The sequence below is a fragment of the Microtus oregoni genome, unplaced genomic scaffold, assembly GCF_018167655.1.
Source record: "Microtus oregoni isolate MIOR12 unplaced genomic scaffold, Mior012 000024F_ref0000369, whole genome shotgun sequence".
NCBI classification, from domain to species: domain Eukaryota; kingdom Metazoa; phylum Chordata; class Mammalia; order Rodentia; family Cricetidae; genus Microtus; species Microtus oregoni.
In genome coordinates this window covers 31,770,519-31,785,459 of record NW_024543083.1, presented here as the reverse complement: position 1 = coordinate 31,785,459, position 14,941 = coordinate 31,770,519, and the positions used below count along the sequence as shown (strand labels likewise).

The 14,941-nt window shown below is 35.7% G+C and overlaps 1 protein-coding gene across 1 annotated transcript in view; it reads right to left on the bottom strand.

Annotated features, from left to right (window-relative positions):
* The window catches only part of Glra3 (glycine receptor alpha 3), a 138,336-nt gene that overhangs the window by 58,170 nt on the left and 65,225 nt on the right, over positions 1-14,941 (bottom strand). The window contains exon 4 of the mRNA XM_041673841.1: positions 9,148-9,371. Within this exon, the coding sequence (XP_041529775.1) occupies positions 9,148-9,371 (224 nt within the window). The remainder of the gene's footprint in view (positions 1-9,147; positions 9,372-14,941) is intronic.

The following is a 14,941-nucleotide window of genomic DNA, read 5'->3' as shown; positions in this document are numbered from 1 at the left end:
GAACTTGCAACTTGGCAAGGGTGTGTCTAGCCTAGATTCCAAGGTCTTAACCTTTAAGAACGTCACTCAAAAAGAATTGGGTCATTTCACTTTTATATATTTCCATAACACAATAATTGATACAAAGCATATGCTATTAGTTCTTAAATGTGAAGTAAGACATATAAATAATCTTTTAACAGTAATTAGAAAGATGTGATTAGACAGCCAAATTCATAGGAAATTTCTCTAGGGATTTTACATAATTGAGTGGTTTGGTATGTGATTATGAATGATTTCATAGGGAATAAGGAACAAAGAAATGATCCAAGAATAGAAACACCAGGACAGAGATTAGAGACTGTTATTATGAATTAAATCTGGGAGGATTCTTTGTAAACTGATCGTTAAAAAAGAATAAATCTAACCAACCTATTACAACAGCATCTATGATGAGCCCTGTGAGAAGTTGACGTGAATAAATCATGAATCTCAAAAACAGTCCCATTTGTTTATACTCATGCTATATTCCAAAATATCAGCATTTTAAATAGATTTTCTAATGAATGAACAACATCCTAAGAGGTTGATATACGTCACTTTTTTGTTTACATCCATTAGTATCTGTCAGTGTTCAAAAATAAATATTATGCAGGGAAACTTTTTGTTTACACAACTAAATTTTATAGAAATAGAAACTTTATCTGGCTCAAATAAAATTTGAGATTGTGGTCACTGCATTGTACGCAATACCTCTGAATAAAATGTTCTTGTCATTTCATTTTAAAAGGATGAAGCTTCTGTGGTATCAGCAGCAATGCTGCTTGTGTGTTATTAGAACAGTCAGTGTTTAATATTTAACAGGCTCTCATGTGCTTCCATCTTTTCTGAAGAGCATCACCCTTTGGCTGCCTTTGTTTTGTTTTCTCTTTTGAAAAGATAAAATTAAAAGCTTTGGGGCCTACTGTATGCCTGACACCATGCTAAGTGTTTTACATGTATTGTTTTTGGCTTGATTTAGCTGGTAATATTGTTTTTATATATAGAAGGAAAATCAGTTGTTTTAAAAGTAAAGAGCCTTGCCTCAAATACAGCTAGTAACTAGCAGAGTCTAAATCAGGGCTGGCAGAATTAGTCAGTATCCACTGGGCCCCTAGTCCTTCCCACATCTCTTGTTTTTCATACCAAGAGTGAGAACCACACCAGAATTTTACCTGTAAAATGCCTAAGGATTGCAGAATCTGCTAACATTCTGACATGGGATTTCATTGTTCACTCAGAAAAAGAGAAGGCTTGTTTGCCATTTGCTCTAAAAATCGTGTATTCTCCAACCCTGTCTAGCAGAGTGGTCTCATAACTGGCTGCACACTTACATTCATCCAAACCCATTACATTGGTTTTGTGAGACTTGTGGTGATGGCAGAAGTATTCTTGCTGCTTGCTTTCCTCTAATAATAAATTCCATTATTTCTGACTCAGGAATTTTGTGTTTTCAGGAATCATTAAATGGAGACAGGTTAACTTTATAAGCAGCATAAAATGCAATTTGAAACTTAATCTTGAAGCACATGTCTGATTCCAAACCCCTCATCCAAAATGCAAGCTATTTAAACGTTTTTAGTATAATCCATAGGTATGATGTGAAATTTTAAATAGTTCTGTAAGTCATAAAAACCAGTCACACCAAGGCTGGATAGTTGGCTCAGTGATTAGGAAACTTGATGCTCTTTCAGAGGACCTGGTTTTTGTTTCCAGAACCTACATGGTACCTTGTAGCTATCCATAACTCCAGGGGATCTGACACATGCTTATGACTTCTGCAGGTCCTAGTCAGATGTGCTATGCATATACATACATACAGGCAAATACTTATACACTTAAAATAAATAAATCTAAAAATATATTTCTTTAAATTAGCAGCATTTCTTCATCCATTCATACCTCAGTTCTACTTCTTCAGTGTTAGTCTTTCTTCAGCTATTTGTCTCTTATTTCTATTAACTTATCTATGCTATTATAAAACGATTGTATGTGCTATTTAATACTTGAAATTGTCTGTTTAACATTCTATAGGGGAAATGTAACATTTTTTAAAAACCTTATAACATATTCTCTGCATATTTAGCTTCCCACCAAGCCCAAAAGGTCCTTGTAGTTAAGCAAATATCACACAATTACATGTTAGGAGTCTGTGATTAATGTTTGTGTTATGGTTGGTAATTTGCATAATTACTGCTATCGCATAGTGTTTTTGCCTTGGCATTAATTAGTGCCTCATGTTGACTGTCTTTACACTTTTGAATTCTTAGGGCTCCTTCAAATTCTACTAGGTTTCATTGTTCCTTGGTCCTTCTTAGTGGCTGAACACAGCAGGGTATCTGCTTATGCTGCTTCAATGGAAAGTCTGCCTTTCAGTTTGTTCTTCCTTAAAACTCATATTTAAGCATCATTACTGATTTTTACATTCTTCTGCCATCTAAATTGGTTTTCTCTCTCCCTCTTTCTCCTCTTTCTGTGTGTGTGTGTGTGCGTGTGTGTGTGTGTGTGTAAGTATACACGAATGTGCTTTGATTCTACTTTCTTGGATGTTTCCTCTGTTTTACCTAATTTCCCTCACTGCTTCCTCTTTTCTAAAAATGATTTATATTTTATTATATATATAATATTCTGCCTCCATGTATGCCTGCACTCCAGAAGAGAGTGCCAGATCTCATTGCAGATGGTTGTGAACCACGATGTGATTGCTGGGAATTGAACTCAGAACCTCTGGAAGAGCAGCCACTGCTCTTAATCGCTGAACCCTCTCTTCAGCCCTCCCACTGCTTGTTCTTATAGTGTGTTAATGTCTTTAATTTTTCATCCTGGAAGTATTACTTTATACATGCAAATGTATTTGTCCAGAGAATTTTAAATTACTCTATTTTTTTTACCTTTCTTCAGTCATGTTTTTGTTCATTTTTCTTTTTTTTTTGAGTCCATTCTTAAATTATTTTATTAATGAAAGTAAGAATATCAAGAGGGTACCTCGATTTCCTTAGTGTCATTATATCTGGTTCTAATTGTTTTTTTTTTTCAAGTCGAAATGGATTAAAGACCTCAATATCAGTCTGAACACACTGAACCTGATAGAAGAGAAAGTGGGAAATACCCTACAACAGATGGGCACAGGAGACCACTTCTTATGTATAACCCCAGCAGCACAGACATTAAGGACCTCATTGAATAAATGGGACCTCCTGAGACTGAGAAGCTTCTGTAAAGCAAAGGACACTGTTGCTAAGACACAAAGGCAACCCACTAACTGGGAGAAGATCTTCACCAACCCAGCAACTAACAAAGGTCTGATCTCCAAAATATATAAAGATCTCAAGAAACTAGACCGTAAAAGGCTAACCAACCCAATTTTAAAATGGGGCATTGATCTGAACAGAGAATTCTCAACAGAAGAACTTCAAATGGCCAAAAGACACTTAAGGTCATGTTCAACTTCCTTAGCGATCAGGGAAATGCAAATCAAGACAACTTTAAGATACCATCTTACACCTGTCAGAATGGCTAAAATCAAAAACACCAATGATAGCCTTTGTTGGAGAGGTTGTGGAGAAAGGGGTACACTCATCCATTGCTGGTGGGAATGCAAACTTGTGCAACCACTTTGGAAAGCAGTATGGCGGTTTCTCAGGAAATTCGGGATCAACTTACCCCTGGACCCAGCAATACCACTCTTGGGAATATACCCAAGAGAGGCCCTATCATACAACAAAAGTATATGCTCTACGATGTTCATAGCAGCATTGTTTGTAATAGCCAGAACCTGGAAACAACCTAGATGCCCTTCAATGGAAGAATGGATGAAGAAAGTATGGAATATATACATATTAGAGTACTACTCAGCAATAAAAAACAAGGACTTCTTGAATTTTGCATGCAAATGGATGGAAATAGAAAACACTATCCTGAGTGAGGTAAGCCAGACCCAAAAAGAGGAACATGGGATGTACTCACTCATATTTGGTTTTTACTTTTATTTTTGTATTTTTGTTTTCTCTTTCTCTGTATTTATTTCTCTGGTCTCTTGCCATTTAAAAAAATGACAAGATATTTTCAAATGGCTGTTTTTGAGACTGAGAAACTAAAAGTGATTTGGGGTACAACTAAAGAGAGATGCTCATGGAGTAATGTTCATAGCTTTATGATGATACGGTAGTACATCTGCCAGCATCCGTAGCTATAGGATGATATGGCAAAGCAAATGGCAGCATCCGTAGCTATAGGATGATCCAGCAACACATCTGTCAGCATCAATAGCTCAATGAAAACCCTTTTCCCTAGGGAAGCTAAGTTCCACCAGAAATATAATTATCGATAGAAGCGTTTCGTAGTGACTTTTTGAATGTTAGTGTTCATCAAGCTCTGTAACTATTTCCTTTACAATCTCATACATTCTCATGGCCTTGGTTTGATGTCTCTTGAGAATTACAAGAGGATGCTATATCTTTGCTCTTGAAATTCCTGAAAACACCTCTTGTTCTTTTCTATCCTGCTTCTGCCCAGGTCTAAAGACAAAATAAGAAATCCTTGATTGAAGAGTATGGGGTGAGGAACTCAGGGTAGGAAGTTCCCTGTTTTTACTAAAAGTTTAAATCCATTCTCAGTTTTTCATTTTATATCTTCGCTATCCTGCATTTTTATAAAGTTCTACTCACCTAAAATCCCACCAAATTTAAAGATCTTAATTATTTTCTGCCTTCTGCTGTTTTCCACTTGTCTTGTGTTCTACCATCTCTGCCTAAGTCAGTTCTCACATTCATTTCCAAGCTTCCTAGACAATGTTCTTCCCACACGTCTGTTGTTAATTTGTTATCTATTTGTTTCAACTTCCTGTGTACTAATGCCATCTTTCCTCGTTATTCAGTTCAGTTCATGGTTTTAGTGAGACTTAAAGAGGAAATGCAGATGCCTGCTCAAGTTCCCTCAGTTGCACTTGCCAGGACCTCATGCCTTCTTTAAACACGCAGGGAAGTCCAATTTCCCATGAAACAGCCTGGATGCTCTGTTTGCAAACTGGACAAGATCTGTTTTCTAATACAGTTTTTTTTTCTATCAAAGAAACTGAAAATTTGGAGCATTTTAGGATTTCAAAGTTCTGTGAAATATCCAAAATCAACTCACGAAATTGTTTTTTGTTTGATCATTTGATTCAGGATACAGGAATGACTATGAACCAAAGGACCATCTGTTTCATCTAAATTCATACTGAAAGATAAAAGAAAAATTTCTAATCATTTCATAGCCTTTTTCCAAATGTTAAAAGAAATACATGCTACCTGTAAGGGATGGTCCCATTTACAAAAGAAATACATCCATCATCATTCCTCTGTCTTCAGCAAAGTCCTCAGGCATTTACAAGTGACACAATGACAAGGTCTTGAAAATTATGTAGAAATGCTCTTTTAAATAAATGCTGATACCTTTAGCATAATGCATTTTCACTGAAGGAATTGTTTTGCTTTTAAAATTATCTAACAGCTCTGTTTTATTGGATGAATATTCAGAAAGGGCAGACTTAATTGATATAAGCCTTCAAGATATCATATTGCTATGAAAAGTTCCTCCTCCCAAGAAGAACTCCAGTTTATTTTTAATAATGTGGGAATACGTGAGAGCATAGCTCTTATTTCTAATTAACATTTTTAACTTTCAGTGTATTTACTGGGGGAGCTTTCCATGCATGCCATGAAACACATGTGGAAGTCAGACAACAAGTTTTAGGAGTTGGCCTTTTTCTTTCAGCATATGGGTTCTAGGAATCAAACACATGTCATCAGATGTTCCGGAATGTTCCTTAACCCATTGAGCCATCTGTTAGCGCCATAGTTCGTTTCTATATATTGACATTTTCCAGCTCCAATATAATTATATATAAATGCCCATAATCATATTGGATACATTACACACACACACACACACACACACACACACACACACACACTCAGAGATGTGCTGACACACACAGAATATTTCAATTCTGTCAAATGAAATAGTCAACACATTCTCAATTTACAAAAATGATTGTTCCATGGTACGTGGTTTCTGGTGTTATATATAATAAAGAAACATTACTTAAAATTATATTATAATTTAATAATTTGTGCATGTACATGGATGCCCGTGTAAATGAGCATCCCATAGTACACAAATGAAGGGAAACTCACAGGAGTCAATTATCTCCTACCACCTTGGGGACTGAACTCAGGCTGCTAGTGTGGACAGCCAGCATCCTCCCCTGATGAACCGTCTCACCAACTCTGGTGATACGAGGTTTTTTTAATTACCTGTAGATACGTTAGCACATTTAGCAGAAAATAAAATGTTATAGTTGACAAAGTTATGTACATTTTTTGACATGTTGGAGATTGTACTCAGGAGGTTTCACGTACCAAGCTAGCACTCTGCCACGGAACCATATAAACAGAAGCACAAATGCAAGCTTTAAATTAGTAGGGAAGAAGTAAACTTGTTCAATGTATACCTTGTCATATCATCACCATGAGTCCACAACCCAGAAGGGTCAGCAATGTTGATAATGAATTAATGCAATCTATCACATACTATGTAAATTTATTTTCTGAGTAATACATAACTAATTTTTTTTAAAATTTAAAGAACATAAAACTTAATTAAGGTAAAATTGACAGTTCTTCATTGCTGCATAAATCCTACCTTTCATTTTTATCATTGATCACTTTTAATAAATTTATGAGCTCTCTCCAAAGTTCTTGCATAGCTCTATGTACATAGTCATGTGTTGATTAAAATGGAGGTAAATTTGAAGAAAGGTATCATGGACTGATTTTATCATTGTGTAAACATCCCAGAAATTACTTGAATAAGCTTATTAAGAGATGATCCAGTGCAATGCACATCTAGTGTACACAATGCATGTGCTGGACTTCTACACAGCGGGCCGTGCTTTAGACTGTTAACACCACCATTAGCACAAACAAAAGAACAGTGTATTTTGTGGTAATCTTGCAGTGGTTATAATGCCACTTGATGGAAGAAAATTTTGGACTCATTGCTGTAATTTGTTTTAATCATTTAATGTAATTTGTGCACTGATACATGTGTGCGGGCATGTTTGTGAGTGCGTGTGCCCTTGTGAGGATAGCTGTGTGGCGGCCAAAGGACAATACGAGTTGATTGCTTCTCCTAAGCATCAGCTACCATCCCCCCTCACTTCTTCTTTCATTCTCTTCCTTCTTTTCTTTGGGCCTACAAATCACCATGTAGGCTTTGCTAACTAACAACAAGACCACAGACCTGACTGTTTCCATTTTCCAAGCACTAGGAGATATATGTAAAATATTTAATAATATGAACCTATCATTGTGTTCAGCCAAATTCTTTCTTAAAATTTATTTTATTTATTATTTTGTGGCTCTGAATATTTGTCTTCAGGCACTTTTGTGAATCACGTGTGTGTCTGCTGCCCACGGAGGCTAGACAAGGTTGCTGGATCCGATGGAACTGTAGATAAGGGTAATTGTGAGCCACTGTGTTGCTTCTGGGAATTGAACCTGGGACCTCTGGAAGAGCAGTCAGAGGTCTTAACTGCTAAACTATCTTTCCAGCTCCTCAATCATGTCCTTATTAATGAACATATAAGCTACTTTGTGGTTGGTACCATAAGAAGTACATTTGTATGCAAAAGAACATTAATAAGAAAAACAAAACTAATACAGAAAGGGAGTTAATTTTATGCTTAAAGCCTAAATACGAAGTCTAACTTTATTAACATTTAAGAACACGTTACTGTTGATACAACTGTTTCAACACAGCATGTCAGGTTATGTATGACATGTTTCTCTTGTGAAAAAGACAACATGGATTCCGTCCTTGATCTTTTTATTAACCACAGCTAAGAAAATAACTGTAGAATACTGTTTTCAACAGTAATTCACATATTTTGAAAGACTTAAAATGTGAAGCTGATTAAGTATATCTTTGTAAATAGCTATTTTCCTTATTTCCGGACCCTGCTCCTGTTTGATATTTATTGCCTTAGTAAAGTCGAGTGATTTCTAGAGCATAGGCCTTTCAATCGCTTCTGTGAATCCAGCCAATTTGCTTAATAAACATCACTGACTTGTGTAGTTTTTTTTAATTATTCTTGTCTTAGGGGGGCACACTACCCAGCTTCCAAATACACATGGAGACTTATTATTACTTATGAATGTCCAGCCTTAGTTTGGCTTGTTTCTAGCCAGCTTTTCTTAAATTAACCCATCTACCATTTGTCTCTGGGATTTTTCCTTTTCCTACTTCTGTATATCTTACTTTCAGTCTTACTCTGTGCTTGGCTGTGCGACTGTGTGGCTGGCCCCTCAGGTCCTAATTTGTTATTATATTTTGCTTGTCTTCTGATAAATAAAGCTTGACTAGAGATCAGAGGGTGGAGCTAGCCACTAGTTAGCCACAGAGGTCTGAAGGTCTGTACAGACAGAAGGAAGTGATAGGCAGGGTGGAGAGAGGAGCTTGGCCCTTTTTGGTCTGAGGAGTCAGAGAGGTAAGAGGCAACTATGGTTGGTCCTTTATGACTCTGATCTTTCAGCTGTTATCCCGATATCTGACTCCAGGTTTTTATTATTAAGACTAATCAGGATTGGGCTCCACACCTTGCCTTTTCTCTTTCCTTGATCTCTCTCCTCTTTCAGATTTCTCCTATTTATTCTCTTGGCCTGCCATCCCCGCCTCTCTTTTCTCTTGCCTTTCTATTGGTCATTTAGCTGTTTATTAGACCAATCACGTGTTTTAGAGAGGTAAAGTAGCACAGCATAACAGTATTAAAGAAGTACAATATAAAAGAATACAACACATCTTTGCATCATTAAACAAATGTTTCACAACATAAACAAATGTAACATGTCTTAAATTAATATTGCACCACAGCCTTGTTAAGATAGATTTTTGGAATCTGTACTGTTCTGGAGTTAGAGACTTATAAATGTTGTTATTAATTAGATATATTTGGAATATCACATATTAGAACTCAAGTGAAACTGATAAGTTTTCCCCAAATTTCACAACTATGTTAGTATGGATAAACAAAGAAAACAAAAACCAAGCCTAATTTTTCTAAAACTGGCCATTTAAGTTTGTGCTTACCTTATTGAGTAAAGGACGTTTCCATTTTTGAAAATTCTCAGCAGCTTGTTATCTGTGGTGACTTCATGAAAGTTCGCCCCCTTCTCATTAGCAAAGAACAAGTCAGGTTTCCAAATGGAGTCCAACATGGAGGGGTCCAGGTCTAAGGAATCGTCAGGATATTCGCTGTATGCCAGACGAGGGTCATTCCATTTTTGACGAAGAAAAATGTTTACTCTGTAATCCTGAGGGAGAGAGAGGGGAGACGAGAAGAGAAATAAAAAGAGGCTTTAGGAAGTATAGTGAACCAGTGTCTGTCACTGGAGCTTCACCAGTTGTGCATGGAGATCTACGTGGAATCTCTAGATGATGGACAAGAGTGTGAAATTGCAGCGATGTTTTACTGTTTGACTGTGTTTTTGGAGACCCTCAAGTCATCCAAGAAATAAAATGCAGAGAATGATAGTTCATCACATTTTGTTTATCCCTTTAAAATTTTATTTTCTGGTTTGTCATATTAAAATATTAAATAGTAGTTAGACATTTGTCGCCAAACATTTTCTCCATTACTCATATTTTTAGAAACATTTCTTCTAGATATCTAACAAGATTCAGAGTTATATTATTTTCTGAAAGCTTTCTATTATACAAAAATAACAATGTATACTTTTTAGAGTTATAAAACACAATTTTACTTTTGCTTTTGAGGCAAAAGTATGCAGCCTTTGTAGATATGCTTGGAATTTACCATGTAAACCAGGCTGTCCCAGAACACAAAGAGATGTGTCTGTTTCTATCTCCTGAGTTCTAGGATTAAATGTGTATGCCACTATACCTGGCATAAAACAATTGTTTAATATTTAATAATTTTGTTAAATATGACAAGTCCGATAAAATAAGTAATTTAGGAAAACTAAAGATTATATGTGAGAATTAAAAGAGTAATACTGGCTAATTCCAGCAATATTTTAAGTGGGTATTTCTAGGGACATTTTCCAATTCCACTTTTTAAAGATAATTTCAAAAGTAAGGTCAACGTTCTCAATCAAAATTTAGCTTGGTGCATGCGTGAATATGTGTGTGCATGCGCATAATACACAAAATATTGTATAGCACATCTTTTTGTTTTGGCATTTTGAGCCAAGTTGACTTCCCCCTTACTATGCAGCCAAGGGTAATCTTGAACTGATAATTCTCATGCCTCCACTGATCTTGGGAGGAAAAAACATAAATAAAGCTCCAGGAGTTCCTGACCATGCCCCATGATGTGGAGATTTATTATTCATTTTCTCCTTACATTTTTGAAGTGGGTAAATCTATAGACTTCATTATATGTGATTTATACATGTGTTTGAGAAATGTTTCAGTTATGTGGAAAATACTGGAGATATACAGTGGAACTAAAACCCAACAATTATTTCTTTAATGTCAAATATAGTAAGCAAGCCACCAAAAGAGACTTCTGAACTTTTGGACTTTGTCATTTAGGCAAGTCAAGTTCACAATCTGATCGGCATTTGGGCACCAATACTACTTCCCTCCAACTGCAACTAAGCTTACATACTAGACTTTCTCCCCTCTGCCTGCCAGATGTTCCCTGCACCTCGTCTGCCTCTTCTTGTGACTGTATTTGATCATCTCAAAAAAGAATATAAGGACCACTAAATGTTTGACATTTAGCAATAGGAGTCCATAATTTTTTTGAAATTTTACAAAATTTCCGTGGAACATGTTAACCCCCTTTTCCATCTCCCCCAGATTTATCCTCCCTCGATACACATCAGACTTTGCGTCCTCTTTTTATTTTTAAATCCATGAGTTCCATTCGTGCTGCCCGTATGTTCTTAGGTGTTTGGCCTTCCATGGGAGTGTTTCCATTGACCATGAGCTACTTACAGTCCAAAGGAAACATCCCTCTCCCAGTAGCTTCTGAGCTAGGAATGATGGGACTTTGTGTCCATATTCTCCTTCCATTCTGTTATTGGTCTGCCTTGGTATTATGCAGATTTTGTGCTTAGTGACAAGGTAATTTTTAATATGCATATGTATATATATATATATATATTTGTCTTATTTTAAAAATATTTCTGGTATCAATATCAATAGATATATGATTTTAATTAAAAAAGGATATGGGATTTGAATAGAAATTCAAAATTCATAGACAAATTGAAAAATAATCCAGAATTCTTCTTGTCCTAAGGTGTCTTATCCAAAGTTGCTAGCTAAGTTAAAAATGTAACCAGAAAATGAATTTGTCAAAGAAATAAGAATAAATACTACCTCACTCAAATACTCAACTACTTTTCTAGACCTTTGCAATTCTGAAGCACCTTACAGAATAAAAGCTGTGTATGAGTAGAACACTAATACTCAATGGTGGTGTAATTGCTTCTAACATTCTCTGTAATGTCCCCCATGTTGTCTGCACCATCTGCTCCGGAAGCATCCATAGGGAGATTAGTCGTCTGGGACCACTGATTCTGAAATAATGGCTTATTGGCAAAGCCTTGATCATTCATTCCTCAGTTACTAAACCAATAGGGAAGAGAAGCCATTTTATACCAACTATTTGGAGTCTTTGAATGGTTATTTCAAAACTCCTCCTGAGTGTCTCTTCATTATCCATATGTTTATTCTGTTTGAAAAGGTCAGAATAGTTTTTAAATTACCTAAAAAACTATAAAGAAATATAATTTTGTACCAACTTGGAAAACAAAAAAAAATTGATTAGAACATAAGATGTGTTAAACTGACAGAAATGTATTCGTTATACCATTCAGTAACCTCGTAGCGTATTGAAGATAAAAAACCGCAGACAAAGATCACATCTCAATCCTTACACCCTCACATCAGAATTGCTGAAAAGGCAAGCATATTTTCATGAAAACACTTTCAAATTTTAGATGCTTGTTTCAATAAGTTGAGTTCCTTTAATTTGGCCAGTCTTACTTTTGCAGAGAAACACAGTATTTGTAGCTGCTGGATATCAATGAAAAATAATGATTACTGTTGCTCTTTGGTTTCAAGATGAAAGAACCTCTCTTAATGTGTGCCTAGCAGCAATCCACATGTTCTCACTATTTTATTATCTTCTACCACACTTGCCAACTTACACTCCTATTCAGTTCCTTTCTACTTGCACACTTTCCTTCTTTATGATGACCTGGATAAACAGGCAGACTATAGTCTCGCAGCCAGTTATATTAATAGACGGGTGGGTAGGGATTAAAAACATTTCAACTTCCCATACTTTGCTTCTACCCCTCCCCCATTATACTTTATGTTGCACTTAGCAGGAAAACAAGCAAGAGTTCTCCTGGTTTAGTCATCGTAGAAGTAAAAACCCTCCCACTATTACTACTTCCATTCAAAACTGCAAATCTGCATTTGAAATTTTACTGTCTCCAAATTAGAGCAAGTTGTTTTACTTAACTTACTGTTACTTGATGGGAATCACAAATACATGTCAAAAATGAATGGAAGCATCCATTCATGATGTTCATTTGCAATATGTATTTTACATTATGTGAGCATCATCTGCTTGCCATTTTTGGACTTCTGTTTAAAAAAATATCTTCCCCAACCAGAATACATAACTCAAGTCATAGAAGTATTTAAAGATTGGGGGGGGGGCAATGAAGTCTTCAGAGCATAACTTGCTTTCTTTCAGCACTAAAAATGTCCTTCACCATTCTTAGAATTTGGAAAATTCCTTCTAACTAATACTGAGCAACTTTTGAAGAGCCCAAAAGGCACTCGGTACTTTAAAGATGGATAAGATCATCATTGAACATCATTTTGATCACCGTCCAACCAGTGAGTTTTCTGGATTATCTTTGTAAACTGTGATATATAAAATATGTGTTAAAATATATTGTCAGATGCAAATAGGATTAGCCATTGGTGGCATTCCATACTTTAATAATATTGTGTAGCCATAACAACTAATCAGTTATATTATTATTTTGTCACCCAAGAAGGAAAATCTGTACCCACTATGCAGTCTCTTATCCCTGCTCCCAATGACGGATATCCAGTACTCTGCTCTCAAGCTCTGTAGACTCTGTACTGGGTACTTCAGGTCATGGGCGTGATGCTTCTGTGACTCTTGGTGTCTAGGTTCTTTCACTTAGTATAATGTTTATAGAATCTATAATGTGTATTTAGGAATATAGAGATCATGTTTATTTTATTAAAAACTAAAGTACCTTATTGACAGAATTCTACCTGAAGTTGACATACCTTCCAAAGATATGCACGTTTTTATGATTGAATTATATGCACATGTACAGTACATGCTATCACAATGTACACAAACATGTATATGCATGTATATATGTGCATAGATTTGTGCATATATTCCATTATAAACCAAGCAATCATCATAAGGGATTAAAGCAGTATTATTAACTGATGAAGTAAACTTTTTTCAGACCTGAATCTACCAGCTTCATAACATAATCTTGCATAGAAGATTGGGATTCTATTTAAGTATGTAAGAACTACCAGCTTGATCTAACCTGTATCACCCACATAGTTGACGGTAGCAATGTGTAACAGTCATAGTGTTACTATTTATTTTGAAAAATTAGGTTTAATTAATATCATGTGTAATTAAGGTTAGTATTTCACCAGTAACTAACCAAGGAGAATTTCTTTGATTCTATGAAAAATAAAAATTTAGCAAAGATAATTGTGCAAACCAAGCTTCTTTACCTCAAGATATTCTACTTTAAAAGTATTTATCTAGATATAGCGAGCTAGATTAGAGTACTTGCAGGCACAAGCATGAGAACTCGAGTTTTGTCCCCCAAACACACATTGTTTTTTTGTTTTTTGTTTTTTTTTTGGTTTTTCGAGACAGGGTTTCTCTGTGGTTTTGGAGCCTGTCCTGGAACTAGCTCTTGTAGACCAGGCTGGTCTCGAACTCACAGAGATCCGCCTGCCTCTGCCTCCCGAGTGCTGGGATTAAAGGCATGCGCCACCACCGCCTGGCCACACATTGTTTTAAAGGCAGGCTTGTGTCACACACTAGTAAATCCAGTGTTATAGAGCAGACAGGCGATCACTGGTGTTTACTGGCCGGAAGCCTACTCTACTCAGCAGGTTCATTAGAGAATTTGACTCTAAAATCAACATAGACAGCACCTGAGAAATGATTTTCAAATTAATCTCTGGCTTCATACGAACATGTATGTGCACAAACACGCAAACAGTAATCGGGTTTGGTATATGTGCATATTTTCAAAAGGTAATTGATTATTACACTTTCCTTCAATGTTCTCTTAAGATGGCAGCTTTGTGTTTGGGGGGAACACACGGTTTAGTAAGCGTGAAAAAAGGCATAGATATTATTGACACACAGTTTTTGTTACAAATAAAATTTTAGACACATAAGTGAAATATTCTAGTGATTATTTTGAATATTTTCAAGTAGTTTTACCCTCTATGCCTTCTTCACTTATAAAAATACAAACTATAATTTACACTTCTAAATTTGTAGTCAGTTTTTTTGTTCAGGAGAATTTTATAATTAATGAGAACTTAAATGGTAGACAACATTTACTATGCGCTATTATGAGCTGAAGATTAATAAACAAATGTTCCATTTAGCCAAAATTTTAGAGAATTAAACATTGTTTGAGACAAAATTAAACTGTTTTGCACTTGTTTTCTTCTGAGCAATTTGGATAATTCTTTATAAGCCGTGTATTGATTTGGATATTGGCCAAGAAGCTGTGTGGCGGCTGCTCATTGTACCATACAGATGCCAAGGAATTAACTTCTTTTTAGAAACTATTATTGTATGCGG